Source organism: Bos mutus, chromosome 21 (assembly GCF_027580195.1).
Source record: "Bos mutus isolate GX-2022 chromosome 21, NWIPB_WYAK_1.1, whole genome shotgun sequence".
NCBI lineage: Eukaryota > Metazoa > Chordata > Mammalia > Artiodactyla > Bovidae > Bos > Bos mutus.
In genome coordinates this window covers 5,862,417-5,881,729 of record NC_091637.1, presented here as the reverse complement: position 1 = coordinate 5,881,729, position 19,313 = coordinate 5,862,417, and the positions used below count along the sequence as shown (strand labels likewise).

The 19,313-nt window shown below is 45.0% G+C and overlaps 1 protein-coding gene across 4 annotated transcripts in view; it reads right to left on the bottom strand.

The window, feature by feature from the left end:
- The window catches only part of ADAMTS17 (ADAM metallopeptidase with thrombospondin type 1 motif 17), a 406,417-nt gene that overhangs the window by 183,055 nt on the left and 204,049 nt on the right, over positions 1-19,313 (bottom strand). For all 4 annotated transcript variants that reach the window (XM_070358154.1, XM_070358156.1, XM_070358155.1 and 1 more), the window contains exons 9-10: positions 14,380-14,520; positions 12,242-12,392 (exon numbers count right to left, since the gene is read on the bottom strand). In XM_070358154.1, coding sequence (XP_070214255.1) covers positions 12,242-12,392; positions 14,380-14,520 — 292 coding nt within the window. The remainder of the gene's footprint in view (positions 1-12,241; positions 12,393-14,379; positions 14,521-19,313) is intronic.

Here is a 19,313-nt window from a genome sequence, read left to right as displayed (position 1 = left end):
AGAGACCTATGGACAGTATTAAACACACTGACATTCAAATTATAGGAGTCCCAGAAGAATAGAAAAAGAAAAGGTATGAGAAAATTTTTGAAGAGATTATACTTGAAAATTTCCCCAATGTGGAAAAGGAAATAGTCAATCAAGTCCAAGAGGTACAGAGTCCCATATAGGATAAACCCAAGGAGAAACATGCCAAGACACATACTAATCAAACTAACAAAGATTAAACACAAAGAAAGAATATTAAAAGCAGCAAGGGAGAAGCACCAAGTACACACAAGGGAAACCCTATACATTTAACAGCTGACCTTTCAGCAGAAACTCTGCAGGCCAGAAAGGAATGGCAGGATATATTTAAAGTACTGAAAGGGAAAAACCTAAAACCAAGATTACCCAGCAAGGATGTCATTCAAAATTGATGGAGAAATCAAAAGCTTTGCAGACAAGCAAAAGTTAAGAGAATTCAATACCATCAAACCAGCTTTACAACAAATATTAAAGGGACTTATATAGTCAAGAAATACAAGAGAAGAAAATGATCTACAAAATCAAACCCCAAACAATTAAGAAAATGGCAATAGGAACATATGTATCAATAATTACTTTAAATGTAAATGGATTAAATGCTCCAACCAAAAGACATAGTTGGCTGAATGAATACAAAACAAGACCCATATATATGCTGTCTACAAGAAACCCACTTCAGACCTAACAAAACATATAGATTGAAAGTGAGAGGATGGAAAAACATATATCACGTAAATGGGAAGCAAAAGAAAGCTGGAGCAGCAACCCTCATATCAGACAAAATAGGCCTGAAAATAAAGAATATTAGAAGAGATAAGGAAGGACACTAAATAAAGATCAATGGATCAATCCAACAGGAAGACATAACAATTGAAAATATCTATGCATCCAACATAGGGGCACCTCAATACATAAGACAAACACTAACAGACATAAAAGGAGAAATTGACAGTAACACAATAATAGTAGGAGACTTTAATACCCCACTCACACCAATTGACAGATCATGAAAATGAAATTAATAAGGAAACACAAGCCTTAAATGATACATTTGATGAGATGGATCTCACTGATATCTTCAGGACATTCCATCCAAATGCAGAAGAATACACCTTCTTCTCAAGTGCACATCGAACGTTCTCCAGGATAGACCACATCTTGGGTCACAAATCAAACCTCAAAAAATGTGAGAAAATTGAAACCGTATCAAGCATCTTTTCCAACCACAATGCTGTGAGACTAGATATCAATTACAAGAAAAAAAACTGTAAAAAACACAAATATATGGAGACTAAACAATACATTTCTAAATAACCAACAGGTTCCTGAAAAAATCAAAGGGGAAATAAAAAAAATTATAGAAACAAATGACAATGAAAACATAACTTAAAACCTAAAACAAACAAACAAACAAACAAAAAAAAACCTATGGGATGAAGCAAAAGCAGTTCTAAGAGAGAAGTTTACAGCAATACAATCCTACCTCAAGAAACAAGAAAATATCGAATAGACAACTTAACACCTAATTTAACTGGAAAAAGAAAAACAAAAAAAATCCCCCAAAATTAGGAGAAGGAAAGAAATCATAAGGATCAGAGCAGAAATCAGTGAAAAAGAAATGAAAGAAACAATAGTAAAGATTAATAAAACTAAAAGCTGGTTCTTTGAGAAGATAAACAAAATTGACAAACCTTTAGCCAGATTCATCATGAAAAAAAGAGAAAAGAATCAAATCAACAAAATTAGAAATGAAAAAGGAGAGGTTACAACAGACAATGCAGAAATACAAAGGATTATAAGAGACTATTATGAACAACTATATGGCAATAAAATGGATACCCTAGAAGAAAAGGACAGATTCTTAGAAAAGTTCATTCTTCCAAGACTGAACCAGGAAGAAGTAGAAATTATGAACAACCCAATTACAAGCACTGAAATTGAAGCTGTGATAAAAAAAAGTCTCCCAAAAACAAAAGTCCAGGACCAGATGGCTTCACAGGAGAATTCTATCAAACATTCAGAGAAGAGCTAATGCCTATCCTTCTAAAACTCTTTAAAAAAATTGTAGAGGAAGGAACACTTCCAAACTCATTCTATGAGTCCATCATCACCCCGATGCCAAAACCAGACAAAGACAACACAAAAAAAGAAAACTACAGGCCAATATCACTGATGAACATAGATGCAAAAATCCTCAACAAAATTTTAGCAAACAGAATTCAACAACACATTAAAAAGCTCATACACCATGATCAAGTTGGGTTTATCCCAGGAACACAAGGATTCTTCAATATATGCAAATCAATCAATGTGATACACCACATTAACAAATTGAAAGATAAAAACCATATGATAATCTCAATAGATGCAGGAAAAGCCTTTGACAAAATTCAGCACCCATTTATGATTAAAACTCTTCAAAAAATGGGCATAGAAGGAATCTACCTCAATATAGTAAAAGCCATATATGATAAGCCTACAGCAAACATTATTCTCAATGGTGAAAAACTAAAAGCATTCCCCCAAAGATCATGAAAAAGACAAGGGTGTCCACTTTCACCACTATTATTCATCACAGTTTTGGAAGTCCTAGCTACAGCAATCAGAGAAGAAAAATAAATAAAAGGAATCCAGATCAGAAAGTAGATGTAAAGCTCTCACTGTTTGTAGATGATGTGATACTGTACATAGAAAACTTTAAAGTTACTATCAGAAAATTACTAGAGCTAATCAGTGAATTTAGCAAAGTCACATGATATAAAATCAATACACAGAAATCACTTACATTTATATATCCTAATGATGAAAAACCAGAAAGAGAAATTAAGGAATCAATCCCATTCACCATTGCAACAAAAAGAATAAAATATCTAGGAATAAACTTACCTAAGGAGACCAAAGAACTGTACACAGAAAATTATAAGACACTGATGAAAGAAATCAAAGATGACAGAAACAGATAGAGAGATATCCCATGTTCCTGGGTAGGAAGAATCAATATTGTGAAAATGACTATACTACCAAATGCAAACTACAGATTCAATGTGATCCCTATTAAATTACCAGTGGCATTTTTCACAGAACTAGAACAAAAAATTTCACAATTCATACCGAAACACAAAAGACTCCTAATTGCCAAAGCAGTCTTGAGAAAGAAGAATTCAGCTGGAGGAGTCAAGCTTCCTGACTTCAGATTATACTATAAAGCTACAGTCATCAAGACAGTATGGTACTGGCACAAAAACATAGATATAGACCAATGGAACAAAATAGAAAGCCCAGAAATAAACCCATGAACCTATGGGCACCTTATTCTTGACAAAGGAGATAAGAATATATAATGGGGCAAAGACAGCCTCTTCAATAAATGTTGCTGGGAAAACTGGACAGCTACATGTAGAAGAATGAAATTAGAACACTTCCTAACACCATACACAAAAATAAACTCAAAATGGATTAAAGACCTAAATGTAAGATCAGAAACTATAAAACTCTTAGGGGAAAACATAGGCAGAACACTCGATGACATAAATCAAAGCAATATGCTCTATGACCCACCTCCTAGAGTAATGGAAATAAAAACAAAAGTAAACAAGTGGGACCTGATTAAACTTAAAAGCTTTTGCACAGCAAAGGAAACTATAAGCAAGGTGAAAAGACAACCCTCAGAATGGGCAAAAATAATAGCAAATGAAACAACAAAGGATTAATTTCCAAAATATACAAGCAGCTCGTACAACTCAATACCAGAAAAACAACCCAATCAAAAAGTGGGCAAAAGACCTAAACAGACATTTCTCCAAAGAAGACATACAGATGGCTAAAAAACACATGAAAAGATGCTCAACATCGCTCATTATTAGAGAAATGCAAATCAAAACTACAATGAGTTGTCACCTCACACCAGTCAAAATCACCTTCATCAGAAAGTCTACAAACAATAAATGCTGGAGAGGGTGTGGAGAAAACAGAACGCTCTTACACTGTTGGTGGGAATGTAAATTGATACAGCCACTATGGAAGACGGTATGGAGATTCCTTAAATAACCAGGAATAAAACCACCATATAATCCAGCAATCCCACTCCTAAGCATATACTCTGAGGAAAGAAAAATTGAAAAAGACACATGTATCCCATTGTTCACTGAAACACTATTTACAATAGCTAGAACATGGAAGCTACCTAGATGTCCAATGACAGATGAATGGATAAAGAAGTTGTGGTATATATACACAATGGAATATTACTCAGCCGTAAAAAGGAATGCATTTGAGTCAGTTCTGATGAGGTGGATGAACCTAAAGCCTATTGTACAGAGTGAAGTGAGTCAGAAAGATAAATATCATATTCTAACGCACACATACGGAATCTAGAAAAATGGTACTGAAGAATTTATTTACAGGGCAGCAATGGAGAAACAGACATAGAGACCAGACTTATGGACACAGGGGGAAGGGGGAGGGGAGAGGGTGAGGTGTATGGAGAAAGTAACATGGAAACTTACATTACCATATGTAAAATAGATAGCCAACGGGAATTTGTTGCATGTCTCAAGAAACTCAAACAGGGGCTCTGTACCAACCTAGAGGGGTGGGATGGGGAGGGAGGGAAGTTCAAAAGGGAGGGGATATATGCATACCTATGGCTGATTCATGTTGAGGTTTGACAGAAAACAACAAAATTCTGTAAAGCAATTATCCTTCAATTAAAAAATAAATAAATTTTTTAAAAATTGAAGGAGTAATAAAGAACCACATCAGGAGAGTTTGAGAAGATAAAATATAAAGGGGGAAAAACAGGGGGCTCTATATAGACAGTGGTAGTGGAGAAGGCAATGGCACCCCACTACAGTACTCTTGCCTGGAAAATCCCATGGACAGAGGAGCCTGAAAGGCAGCAGTTCTTGGGGTCACTGAGGGTTGGACACGACTGAGCGACTTCACTTTCACTTTTCACTTTCATGCATTGGAGAAGGAAATGGCAACCCACTCCAGTGTTCTTGCCTGGAGAATCCCAGGGATGGGGGAGCCCGGTGGGCTGTCGTCTCTGGGGTTGCAGAGAGTCGGACACGACTGAAGTGACTTAGCAGCAGTGAGAGGAATGTCCAAGTAATTTCTCAGTTTTCCTGGTCCAGTTGATTTGCCTACTCAAAAGTCCTCTAGGAAGATCTGTGGACGGGTTTTGGGCAATGTGGGGTCTGCTCAGACTCGGGTCTTGTCCATGTCCGTTCACTGCCCAGACACGAGCAGGTGAAAGTGGCTGCTTGTTTGGGCTCAGCCGCTCAGTCGTGCTGGGGAGAGGAGTGTGCTGGTAGTGCTCACTGTGTTGGGGCTGCGCAGGGTGTCTCCCCAGTCTGAGGGGGGGCATACGCTTTCCCAAGGAAGTTGGTCCCAATTTGTCGGGCCCTTGGCAGAGCCAAGCCACTCAGGCTCCCAGCAAGACATTGGGGTCAACTCGCAGCTGCTTACAGCTTGGTGGTCGTTGTAATCTCTGGGACCGAGGTCATAGAGGTCCCTTGCCTTCGGCCCCTGGCACTGCGCCTGCCTGTTTGCCTCTGGGACCACAGACCACAGCCGGCTCGCCCTTCTCTGGCATCTGCCTGGGCAGGGTCCCTCGTTCTGTGATGGCTCAGAATCTAAGTGCAGCACTGAAGCCTTCCCGTGGGAACAATCCTTTGTTTCTGTGATGGACGCAGTTTCCCTGGTCTGCCTCTGCTGTGCTGTGCCACCCCCTAGAGCACCTCCCTGGCAGTCAGCCCGGGCCCTCTCCCTGAGGCCTGACCCCCGAAGCCTGGGCCTCCACACTTAGCCCCCAGTTACTGTGGGCAGAAGTGAGCGCTTGAGCCAGTTCCCAGGTGGGAAGTGCCGTTCGGTGCGACCCCTGTGGTGAATTTTCTCCGTTTTGCCTTTGGAGCACCTGTCTTGATGCACTGTCCTTCCCTCAGCAGTTCCAAAGCTCCCCCCGACCCTGCCTGTGAGGGGGTTTCCTAGTATGTGGGAACCTCCCCTCCTTCAGGACTTCCTTCCCCCAGGGCGCAGGACCCCACCCCCAAATCCTTTGTCTCCCTTTTAGTCTCTATCTTGTGCCCTACCTCACCCCATGAGATTGGTTTGCCTTTCTGGAAGTCTGGAGTGCTCTGCCAGCGTTCAGAGGATATTCTGTGGGAGTTCTTCTACATGCAGGTGATTTTTTGATATATTTGTGGGGGAGAAGGAGTTTGCCCTGCCTTACTCCTCTGCCATCTTGAAGGTCCTCCTTCTATTATTTCTTCAAATTTGATTTTAATCCTGTCTCACCTCCTTCAGAACATCAGGTGCATATTTCTTAGGCCACCAGGAGTCCCACAGTTCTTTTTGTTTTCAGGCTTTTTTCTCTTTGTGTTTCACTTTGGGTAGTTTCAAATGTTTTGTCTTTAGCAGTCATCTCTTTTACAATTTTCATTTGCTAGAAATCTTAAGCAGGGTATCTTTCAACTTAAATATTATAGTTTTCATTTCTAGAAGTCCCAGTAGGATCTTTTCCATATCTTCCATATCTCTACTTAACACGTTCAATCTTTCTTTGTGCTACATTCATGAACCTGGAATATGGTTATAATTATTGTTTTAATATGTTTCTCTACTAATTCTATCACCTGTGTCTTTTCTAGGTCAGTTTTGATGGATTTTTCTACTCGTTGTGGATGTATTTTCCTTCTCCTTTGAAGGCCTGGTGATTTTTTATTTGATGCTAGACACTGTGAATTTTATTTTACTGAGTGTTGGTTTTGTATTTCTATAAATGCTTCTGAGCTTTGTTCTGGGACTTGGCTGAGTTACTTGGAAACAGCTTGATCCTTTCAGATTTTGCTTTAAAGGTTTATTGGGTGGGAGCAGGTCAGCATTTAGCGTGGGGTTAGTTTTACCATGCTGCTGATACAGCAGCCTTCTGTGTCCTCAGCCTGATGCCCCTGTGTGCCTCGGAGCTTGTTCCCACTAACGCTTTCAGATGGCTCTTTTCTTGGCCTTGGGTAGTTCCTCACACACATGTGTTTCTCAGCACTAAGCTGAAGATTCGTGCAGATCCTGGCAGACCTCCGAGGTTCTCTCTTTGTAATGCTGTTTCGTCTATGATACTCTGCCTGTGGATCCTAGCTGCCCCAGCCTCCTAGGACTCCTGGCTCTGTTTCTTCAACTCACGAAGCCTGCTGCTTCTTCACAGCCCAACCGCCACCGTGCCACAGCCTGGAGACTGCCCAGGCAGTAAGCCAGGACGATGTCATTTGTTTCGTATCTCCCAAGGATCATTGTCCTTCCTTGCTTGATGGCCATTGTCTTGAAAATCATTGTTTCATATATGTTGTCTGATTTCTTAGTTGCTTCAGGTAAGAAGATAAATTTGGTCCCTGATACTCCATCTTCACCAAAGGCAGATGTCAGGATGACAAATTTAAAGGAAATTCTGGGACCATGATCATTTCATTACATGATATTTATTTCAATCCTCAAGGGCATTTAAGAATAATAATGGTTATAAAGATCGATTTGGCTTTGGATCATAAGACCTTGCTGGTTGGTGCTGAATGTCTCTAGAGTTTTACATAATGCTTAAACTTGCATGGCCCTGAGGAATTCAATATAGAGAAGTGCTGATCCTGGAGATGTACACAGATAGATTAGTTCTGTGCTCCACCCTCTACACACCCAAGATAGGAACCAGGGTTATCCAGAAAGGTAACAGCAACATATGTATCAGCTCAAACGAATGGGTGCTTACTTTGTGATAGACCCAGTTCTCAGCATCTTACATGTATTAACTCACCAGGAGTCTCAGATTTTAACAATGGTTTTCATTAACGCACAGAGAGAGATGGCCACTAAGAAGCAGGCTGCAGTCCCTCACTATCAGATTTATACTGTCCTGGGAGGAAGCCACAGGAAAGGTCTGTATAAACCCCTGCAAGACATTTGGCAGAGTCTATCATGTATGTTGGGGAACTAGATGGATAAATGAGGACTCGGGCTTAGAGAGCCAAATCATTATATGAGGAGGCCTGTAAGGGTTTCTTCCTCACCTGTGAGCTTGTCTACAGTTTCATCAGTGGTTGGGTTAACATTAGAACTTGAATTTACCGTTAGGGTCATGAATGGACCTCAGAACAACATATACTTGTTGAACACTTACTGTGTTCCAGGTACTGACCAAGGCAGTTGAAAAATAATAGTGTGAAAAAGTAAGACTCTTGTCCGGGAAGGATTTAAAAGCTTGAAGAGGGAGATTATCAGAACAATAGAAAACAATAGTCATGGGGACATCCCTGGTGGTCCAGTGGTTAAGAATCCACCGTGCAATGCAGGGGACACAGGTTGAATCCCTTGTCGAGGAACGAAGATCCCACATACCACAGAGCAACTATGCCTGTGCACCAGACTTACGGAACCCACACACAACTACAGAACATTCCACCACATGGCATAGCTAAGGCCGGATTCAGCTAAATAAATAAATATTTAAAAAAACAATAGTCATGTAAACAAGCAAATTATATAGCATGTGAAAAGTTAAGTTTATGAGAGCAGGGTTTTCCCTTAGGGGATCAGGAGATCTGGGTACTGCAAAGGTGACAGGGAGAGGTACTAGATGGCAAATTTATATAGGGTGGTAGGCTTCCCTGAGAAGGTTACATCTGAGCAAACAAACGAACTCAAAATGAGGGGCTCGGTCACGTGGACAACTGGGAGAAGAGCATCCCGGTAGAGGAAACAGCAGGAAGCACAGTTCGTCCCCGCTAGGAGCAGGCCTTTTGGGTTTGAGGGAGAGCAGGAAGGCAAGCAGAACTGGAACAGAGTAGGTGAAAGGGAAATAATAAAGGGATGAGGATCAGGAGGAAGGGGAGGGACTCACCCCAGCACAGAGTCAGTTTTGCAGGAAGAAAGGAACAATTCAACATGTGTGCCTGTCACACTGAACATCAACTGAAACAGACCTACAAGTGCACAAATGAGCAAAACGCTGGTCAAGTGAGCCGGAGAATCCCACAGGGTGGTGCCCCAGCTGGGGGCAGCATTCCCCAAGGCCTGGGTCCCAGCAGGCAACTGTCTGTCTCCTCCGCCAGCACATCTCTGGCATTAGTATGACCTCTCCTCCAGCGTGAGAAGTTACTGTTTCCTAACTGGTAGAGTCACGCCTTGTAAGCAGGACGATCAGCACCAGCTGAGGCTGACGCTTAGCTGGCTGAGCTTGCGGACACACCTCCATGCCCCTGAGGAGTCGATCCTGCTGAGACAGGCTAGGGCCTGGCACCTGGGAGCCTCTGCTGCAGTGCCTGCACCTGGACAAATGTCTCCTCGAGCAACAAAATACAAAAAGTATAAGGGACTAAAAATAACCACGTATATGTACAGTTGGAGCATACTGGTCAGCAAGATAGAGAACTGTTAAAGAAAAACCCCCCAAAAAACCCAACTGCCACTTCTGAAGAGCCAGGAGCAAACACAGGGTGACGAGAACAAAATCAGGGCACTGCACATCCCCCTGCACCCAGCACCACCTAAGGGGTAGGCAAATCAGCTGAACAACCCCTCCAGCCCAACCCCTGAGCACACTGCTCGCTCCAGATAAGGAACCCTCAGGAAGCGAGCAAGCGTGGGGACCTATTACTTGCTCCCCCTGCTGCAGCAGGGGCCCGATTGAAGCCTTGCCTGAATTTCTTGTCTGGCCTCTGATCAATTTCTATTGATTAAAGAGGCCAAAAACTCTGGTCAGTAACACTGCTAGGATTTGGGGAGAAAAATGCCAACTTTGTTTTGGTATTGGTGAAATTCTCAGAAAAAAGGGCAAGCAGGGAAGCATATTTCGTGGTTCTTAGTGAGCTGCAGGAATAAATGCTCAGGTGCGTTGTAACTTACAAAGCAAAAAGATCTCCCTTTATGTAGTTATATTTTGAGCTTCAAGAGAGAAGCTAAACTGATCATGACTTGCTGACCTCTAACTGTCCTCTTTAAGCAAAAAGATGCCAACGAAGAAAATAAAATACCAAGTCCCTTCCTCTCCTTTGGAATCTGTCTTTGAATAAATAGAGCCTGCCTTTTCTCCTGCAGTAATAGTCACATCTGAGCTTGGTCTCTAGCCCATCCCTTTCTGGCTGAGTGACCTTGGTCCATTACCCAGCCTCTCTCAGCCTCTGTTTTCTTATCTCTTAAGTGGGGGTCAAAGCTCCTGCCCTCGTGGGGTGCAGTCAGGGTGTTATGAGACAATGCAAGAAACAGTCTAGCCTAGGGGATCATGAGCCTCCAGGAACTGTACACCCTTCCTCCCATCACTACTGACCCAACTGGTATGCAATAGTCTGGCTTCTAGAAGCCAATATCTCGGGGCAGGCTGTGTCCAGCTCCCACCTGTTAATCCTGCCCACCTGTGGGGCCAGTTCAGCCTGGTCTTTGGGGCAGGGAATACCCCACAGTGGGCAGAGTGGCCACGGCATGCCCACTGACTCAGCTGGGTGCTTCCCTCTTCTCCCCCTTGGGTGCCCAGGCACTCCTGCCCTTCTTGAATGCTCAGAGTCCTCCTCTAGGATACCATGCACACAGCTCTCCTGCCGCCACTGCACCATCAAAGGGCCCTCTGAAACCTGCCCTCCCCAGGAGTTCTGTGCCATCACGAACTTTAAGGGATTGAAGGTTGGGACAGGCAAACAGGATGCCTCTTGGCCAGCATATGGTACCTGAACAGTCAGGCCTTAACATCAAGGCAGATGGTGAGTGCCAGACACGGTGGCAGACCACTGGGGTTGATCAGGTCCTGGGACTGGTCCCATCTTCCCAGGGAGGTATCCTTCAACCCAGCCGTGGCTGGATGTGAAGTGGGAGGCAGCTTCCTGTTACCAGGGCATGGAAGGGACCCTTGCTGACACCTCCACAGGGGAATGGAGAGAAAGATTCTAGACAACCCTGCGGATAAACGCCCTTTGGGGAAACAGCCGGCAGGAGGTGCTGACCTGGTTGTGAGGCACAGCCCTCTGCCACACCCTGAACAACTGCAGGCAGTGTCCCCGCTGCGGATTCCACCCAGACTTCCTGAACCAATTCACACACAGCCAGGAAACGCTCAAGAGGCAGCAGCCCGCCTCCCGGGGTCCAGGCTGACCTGCTGTGCCGGCCGGGATCCCGCCCGAGGTCTCATTCTGAAGGCGCAGTCCCGGGCTGTCTTGGAGTTGCTCCCATCCTGAGTTCTTGCTCTGGGTACCTGCCCAGCCCTGCAGGCTGCCTCCCTTAGATTAGATAGTGCCCTGAGCTCCAGGCCCACTGCTGCTGCGTGGCTCCTGAGTCCCACTCATCCCAGGCTGGTCCTCCAGCCCCACGACGACTCTGGCTCTGCCCCACTTCCTGAGCCAGCTGCCAACTTCCGGCTGGACCACAGGCTGCTCTGGCCTCCCCCGCTGGGACCCCGGCACAGAGACTGCCTGCCCCAGGGCCCGGCACATCCTTCTTGGCGCACTTCCACCCACAGAAGGGGCCATGCTATCTGCAGCATGGTCAGAAAGTGTGTGCTCTGGGGGTGAACAGACTTGAATAAAATCCTTCCTCTACTTACTTCCTGGCCAAGCCATTCTGAATCATCAGTTCACCCCTGAGGCTTGGTGTTACCATCTATACCCTGGGGAGAGTAACCTGGGGAGTCTGTGGTAATCGTAAACTGGGATCAGGCACGATGGAAGCTTCAGGGCAAAACACGTGGGCACTGCTCAAAAAATGGTAACATTTTAATGGGGCTATTAACACCATTATCATATAATCAAGTTATCATTCACTAAATGTTCTCCGTATGACACTCTCCAACATCCAGTAGTTTTTAGTTCTCTTCTGTATCTGTGAGGATTTGGTATCAGGCAACATTGCATCACCTCCAAGAGGAACAGACTCATTAACTTTCTTCCTAGTGTCTTAATATTACCATGTCTTAATATTACAAAGAAAGACCTCTATATTAGAAAACAAAACAAAATATTAGGCTCTTAGTGTCAGCTGTAACTCTGAACCACCCCCTTGCAAAGCTGCCTATGTGAGAGAGTATGTGTGCGTGCATGTGTGACTCACACTGGGTGCTCCATGCACACATGTATGCATATACATGTATATACATATGTGTGTGTATGTGGAGTGTAAATACCTGTATCCACCAACAGAAGCCAGATGATCCTTCCAGAGCCAGCCCTCCCCTCCCGAGGCAGCTTACCTCCATGTTTCTGCAGAAGGTGGCATTGGTGCCAAAGAGGATCTGGCACTGCTCGTTGGCACTGTAGTGCATGCCTGGCAGCTTGTGGGGCAGGCGCACTGCATGCCGGCTCCTGGGGTCTGTGACCAGCAAACAGGTGCTGACTTTCGACCTGAAACAGCCAAGAAGATAGTTGGTTTGCAAACGTACCTCCCAGGTTTTTGTTCTACTCTGCCAGTAACTAAGCAGCAGTGCTCTCCAAGTTATTTATGGGGAGATGACCAAGCACCCTGTGATCACGTATGGATGTGAGAGCTGGATTGTGAGGAAGGCTGAGCACTGAAGAATTGATGCTTTTGAACTGTGGTGTTGGAGAAGACTCTTGAGAGTCCCTTGGACTGCAAGGAGATCCAACCAATCCATTCTGAAGGAGATCAGCCCTGGGATTTCTTTGGAAGGAATGATGCTAAAGCTGAAACTCCAGTACTTTGGCCACCTCATGAGAAGAGTTTACTCATTGGAAAAGACTCTGATGCTGGGAGGGATTGGGGGCAGGAGGAGAAGGGGACAACAGAGGATGAGATGGCTGGATGGCATCACTGACTCGATGGACATGAGTGTGAGTGAACTCCAGGGGTTGGTGATGGACAGGGAGGCCTGGCGTGCTGCGATTCATGGGGTCGCAAAGAGTTGGACACGACTGAGCAACTGAGCTGAACTGAACTGACCAAGCACCGGACATGGGGACTACACCTTTTGCTCTTTTCCAGATAGCTGAATGCAGATCTTTACTCTGGAGGCCACGAGAGCTGGGCAACAAGAAGTGGCCCGGGCATATCACTCACATAGCAATGTATTTTTCTTGGGGAGTCTGAGTGCTTTCTTGGATGAAAATGGTTTTGAAATAGATTGCTATGATATGTTCTCAGAATGAATCAAGAAAAAATTGGAGTTAGGGTTATTTTGCTTTTAAATAAATAAGCAAACAATCAAGCAAGCAAGCTTATTTCCAATTCTGCAGACTTTCTTAGGGGCGGGGGCTGTCAGGTTCTGGACACTGGCTAGTCCAGGTGCCCTACCTGGCCATGAAAGCTGGCTGGAGGCACACTGTGCAAAAGACTTAAGGATTTCAACCAGGACAGAAATGTCCAGAGATGTTGAGGACAGCTCTGAAAAACAATTGGGGGGTGGTATGGCTGTGTCTCCGTTAGGAGTTAAATACTTGAATGCTTTTATTTTTCAATTCCTAAAACAAGGCAGATGGTAGGAAAAAGAAAACCCAGCCTCTTGCCAAGATTCTTGAAGAAAAGAGTTGCATGCACGCAATACACACAGGCTGACTATATTAAAACTAACAAGGCCATTTTTAAGCCCTTAGTTTCCCAGCTACAGGAAACATCATAAAAGAAGACCCAGGATGAGGACAGAAGCCAGAGCGATCCCTTTGATCCTCCTTCCTGAGTTCACTGAGCACTCTACTGTGTTACAGGACTATAAAAGCTCTGTGTATAGCAGAGACTCACTGACCCCTTCTGTCTCTGTGGGGGGTACAGATGATGCAGTTAAGTGGTGAAGCAATCGGGGTCTGCCTGTCAAGCCTATAAGTTCAGTCCTGAGGTCCTGACACTAAGGGATGCACATAGTACTTGAGTACAGACTCTATTTGACAAAGGTCTGACATCAGATAGCTAATTCTTCCACTGAAATCTGTAACGGAGTAAGGCAGACACATTATAAACCCATTCTAGCCTCACATGTGAGGAAGGTAAGCAAGCCCTCCTCCCAGGAAATGGACTTCCACCCAGGGAAGCAGCCTAAGCTTTGGGGAAGCACCCAGTTCTACAGCAGCCACGGGTGCCACTAGGGTGGTGCCCACTCATGGTCAAAATAATGAAGAGAAGTGAAATGAAACCTTGCCAAGATATGGTCACTGCATTGACATTTCCGTTGATAAACTTTGTGATCACCAGCAGGGTGGCCAACGTCATACCAGATGCACACCTGGAAGGAAGTCTCTCCAGCTGAACTGTAAGAGATTCACTTCTTACTTCACTTACTTCACTTCAGCTCCTATTGGCTGATACCCCAACTATTGTGCTTTAGGAAGTATTGTAGCACTTTCTACTGTACTGATGGTACCGAACGATTTGAGGACTTACTTGAGGAAGTTCTCGAGGTCATCTCGACTGCAGGAGGACCAGGAGAGGTCGCTGGGGCTCCGGCCTTTCACCCACTCTCCCGACATGATGTGGGACCTGCCGGCGCAGGAGGAGTGGTCATCGTCGTGGTTCATCCCCAAGCTGCCCGAGGGAGAGGGGGAGAGGGCGCTCATTACAGGCTTCTCATCTCCTGGCCCGGATGCCAGCACCCTGTGCCCACCTAGATCACAGCTTAATCACACACAGTAGCACAGGAGATGCCTGCTTCCCTGCCATTCTCAGAGCAGACCGCGAGTCACGAGCTTAAAGAAAAGAGTGAGGGTGATGACTCACTCACTCAGTGAGCGGAAACTAATCAACCATGTAACCAACAGCATTCACCTAACAAATGAATAATAAATGAGTGAGCCAATTATATTAAATGCAATATTACAGTTCTTCTGATGGTTAGACTTGCTTTTCCACACTAACATATCCCAGCGTAATGCTTCAGTATCTCACTGCCTGCAGAGAAGTCGCTAAGCTAAGGGCTGGTGCTAGCCAAGACTCTGGCTTATGAAAACTCATGAACACTCATGGCTTCTGATTCATATCACTATACCTGGGTCCACCAAGATCATGCCTATCTCCTTCCCACCCAGTTGTACCTGGAAGACAACAGGATGCTGATGTAGATGAGGGAGGCTAACTGTAAGCGGAACAATGATCTCAGTTCACAAACAGGCTGCCGGTAAGGGGAAGCCGAGAAACAGAACACCCGTGACCAGATGGCCCACCGTCTGCTGACCCGTGACCTCCAGGGCAGAGATTCACCGTGCATAAGGGTTGCTCACTCTTTGTCAACAGCCCCGTGGGAAACACACACATGTGCATTCCTTCAAACATATTTAAGAGAGGTTTCTCAAGTGCCACAAACGACCTAGAAAGAGAAGATACAGCGGGGCACAATAAGCCATCAAATCAGCCTGGGAGATGAGATGGACCCAGAGACGACTGTGCCGAGAGGTTCTAAACGTGCCTCCGCGGCCTTATTTCTCCCAGCTCTCCTCACGCACCTCCGACTCTTTCCCCAGTTCCTCTGCGTTCTCACTCCGCACACTCCAGGACCACTCGGTGCTCCTGTACAGAAAGGCTACCTTGGTCAACCCCCCATGAAACTGGGAAGCTGACTCAGCTCCCATCCCTGGAACAACAGGGCCTGGCACCCGAGCTCCTGCTCCAGGTGAGCAGGGCCCCCTCTGGTCACCCAGCGGGCCCGTTCCTATAGCTGAGGGTGTGCATACCAAAGGTGAACTGAATTTATACTCAAGCCTATTTATAATAGTAATACTTGTTATTTCAATCAATACATGTGGTTACATGTTATGTTAACCAGTGTAATATGAGCATAAAAGTAAAGTTTTAATGAAAAGCAATTTAGCTCGAAGCTAAACTAGGCTGCTGCCAAGTTGGGTGTGGGCAAGACAACGGTAGAAGTTGAGGAAAAAATCATAAAAATCTACCCTTAGACTGTTTCACAAGGGTCTTTCAAGGTCTGCTGAATCTACAAAAAGAAAAAAAAGACACTGAACTCAAGCTCATCACACTATAGTTGTGGTTTCTGTGAGGAAGGTGATGGGAAGCCCAGTCAGCTTCTCTCAGAGAAAAGGCTTTCGCCCCCACCACAAAATTGGTGACAAAATGAATGTTTTCATTACTTAAGTCAAAACAAAAGGGCCAAATGTTTAAGAACCTAAGTACCATTTCTTTGCATTTCCCCTCTTGACCCAGTTTTTCAGTAATGGCTCAGCTGACCAACCACTACCCTGCTATCCTGTCAGATAGGAAGGTTTCTGCGGTGTCGCCTACATGTTGGCTCCCCCTTCACCTCGGTCCAGGCCTCTCCTGCCAAACCTCTCCCTGAAAAATGCCCACTCCTGGGATTTCCCATGGGCTCTTCTACCCCACCAGGTGCCCTCAGCACAGCTTTCCATCCCAGCCTGTCCACTCACGACTGACACAGAGCAAGTACTCAATAAATATTTATCAAGTGGATTAACTATTTGATGCAGGAGAAAACATCAAAAAATTGGAGGATCCACATCCACAGTAGCTGTGCTGGTCTAGGGCAGTGGCCTGCTCAACAGAACAATGAAAATCATCTCTGGATAGACACAATCCTGTTTTCCTGCCTAGATGCCAGGAATCCATCCAATTAGGGTTAAGTAGAGAGCCTAGAAATTATCAGATACATCTGACCAATAAGAATAATTTTTCAATGGTATTACTCAGGTTTTTACTTTTTTTTTCCTGCTTGTTATCTGTGGCTCAGCTGATAAAGAATCTACCTGCAATGCAGGAGACCTGGGTTCAATCCCCGGGTTGGGAAGATCCCCTGGAGAAGGGAAAGACTACCCATGCCAGTATTCTGGCCTGGAGAATTCCATGGACTGTATAGTCCATGGGGTCGCAAAGAGTCGGACACGACTGAGCAACTTTCACTTCACTTTTCATACCTTTATCTACACAGACACACACATATATCCATCTCTTTGTTTCAGGAAAGATAGGAACTGACTGTAAAAGATATTGCTGCTGCTGCTGCTAAGTCGCTTCAGTTGTGTCCGACTCTGTGCGACCCGATAGACGGCAGCCCACCAGGCTTCCCCATCCCTGGGATTCTCCAGGCAAGAACACTGGAGTGGGCTGCCATTTCATTCTCCAGTGCATGAAAGTGAAAAGTGAAAATGAAGTCACTCAGTCGCGTCCGACTCTAGTGACCCCATGGACTGCAGCCTACCAGGCTCCTCCATCCATGGGATTTTCCAGGCAAGAGTACTGAAGTGGGGTGCCATTGCCTTCTCTGGCAAAAGATATTAAGTCACCTTAAATTTGATTTAGGGTTTGATATGATATCTATAAATAAAATGAATGATAGGACTTTCAAATGGGTAGATCTGAACATGTCGATGGCTTCCAGGAAGCGCTGGTGTAGAGGTTACATAAATACAAGGTCTCATGAAAAAAGTGGCTCCCAACTTCATCATTAAGGACAAAGCGTGAGCACAGAACGTGGAGCAGGTCAAACTGTGTCATTGCTCCCCGGGAGAATCCAATCCCAGGGGGACTCAACCTGGGATCCTAACCCCACTCCCACATCCCAACTGGGACGTCCTGAGCGGCCCCCAGACGCTCCTTGCTGTTTGGGAAACCACAGTCGGAGGACAGCCAAGCCCTGGCAGGATGGCTTCGCCACGTATGGAGGAATGTTTCACTTGTGACTTACTTCCAACTTTTTTCCCCGTGGTCAAGCTGCTTGTAAAATCAAAGAGGTTCTTTCGCCCATATGCCAGACTCAGCTGGCCAGAGAGCCTGGTCTCTCTGGAGACAAAACTCTGTCCACCAAAGTGCTCAGAAAAGCTGACTGTGCCCTTGACACCCGTATGCCCACAGGGCGTTGTGTTCATGGTTCATGCTGCCAGCCCCCAGAGGGACTTCCCTAAAGAATGTTCTAGTCAGCAGGATCAGCGAGGAGTGCCGTTCTTGGGTTTCTGGAGCTTGTCTCGAATACAGATGGTGGTGGATCTGGTTTAAAATGTTCAAATGCTAACTAAGAGCCTCACAAACTGAGGAACTTGCATTTAGGTAGGAGTTTTGATATTTGAGGTCTACATAAACTACAGTTTAGGCTATTTTTAGTTTAAATTAAAGATCACTTGACTGAAGAAATTTCATGTTATTTTAGGTTGATGTCTGTGGTAACATTATATTTAACAGAACATGTAGCATTAAGCACAAAGTTAAAGCAACTTTAACCCTAAGTGACTGAGATTAAGGACACAGACGGGTCTCATGTCACATGTGGTACACATTTATCAAACACAATGACGTCATGGCCTTGAGTAGACTTTATCTTAAGACAAAAGAACATGGTGTTTCCAAATCTGCTTCAGGAAATCCAATATATGCTGCTAAGTCACTTCAGTTGTGTCCGACTCTGTGCGACCCCATAGACGGCAGCCCACCAGGCTCCCCCGTCCCTGGGACTCTCCAGGCAAGAACACTGTAGTGGGTTGGCATTTCCTTCTCCAATGCATGAAAGTGAAAAGTGAAAGTGAAGTTGCTCAGTCATGTCCAACCCTCAGCGACCCCATGGACTGCAGCCTTCCAGGTTCCTCCGTCCATGGGATTTTCCAGGCAAGAGTACTGCAGTGGGGTGCCATTGCCTTCTCCATCCAATATATACCATGCGGGAATTCTGAAAGGCAATGCACCCCCCTTGCTAGCTTCACTGAAATCCTGGAAGGCGCAGCAGATACTAGGTGTTCTGGGGCTGGTACCCATGCCATTGTGGAAACTTCTGTTTTACCTGGTTTAGAGCCTGTCCCTTGGATGCTTGGGTGTTTTGATGTCAGGTTTGTGACCTGGGCTGCCTCCCTTTATAGTACTCTTGGCTGGGTTTGTGAAATAAATGCTCAGGTGGAATAAAAGACCCCAGAAAGTCTCCCATGAGGGCAGTCTCTCCAGGGAAGGGGTTGAGGCTGGCTTGAGTCTTGCTTCAGCTGCCCCCGGGGAACACTGCCTGGCAGTCCCTTTTCAATAAATGTTTACTGACTTTGAAATAACAGGAAAGGCCCACAGCAGTTTCCAGGAGATCATTACTGTTGATTAATAAAATAATAATAAACACCTCCAACATTACTCTAGAAGGGAAATTCTTTACTACCACTACCTGTTTGCCAAGAACCAGACTACCCTCAACCTATAGCTACTCAGAAACTTTACCTTCAAGGATTAAGTCACCAGGGGTACCAGGCTGCACTCATTTAAACAGGTTGAACAATAGGGTTGATTGTCATGATCATCAATAACCCCATTTATAGGGAACACAGCATCCATATTCTCTCACCTCAGAGAAGTTGTTTTTATTTTTATATAGGAAACTGAACTCATCA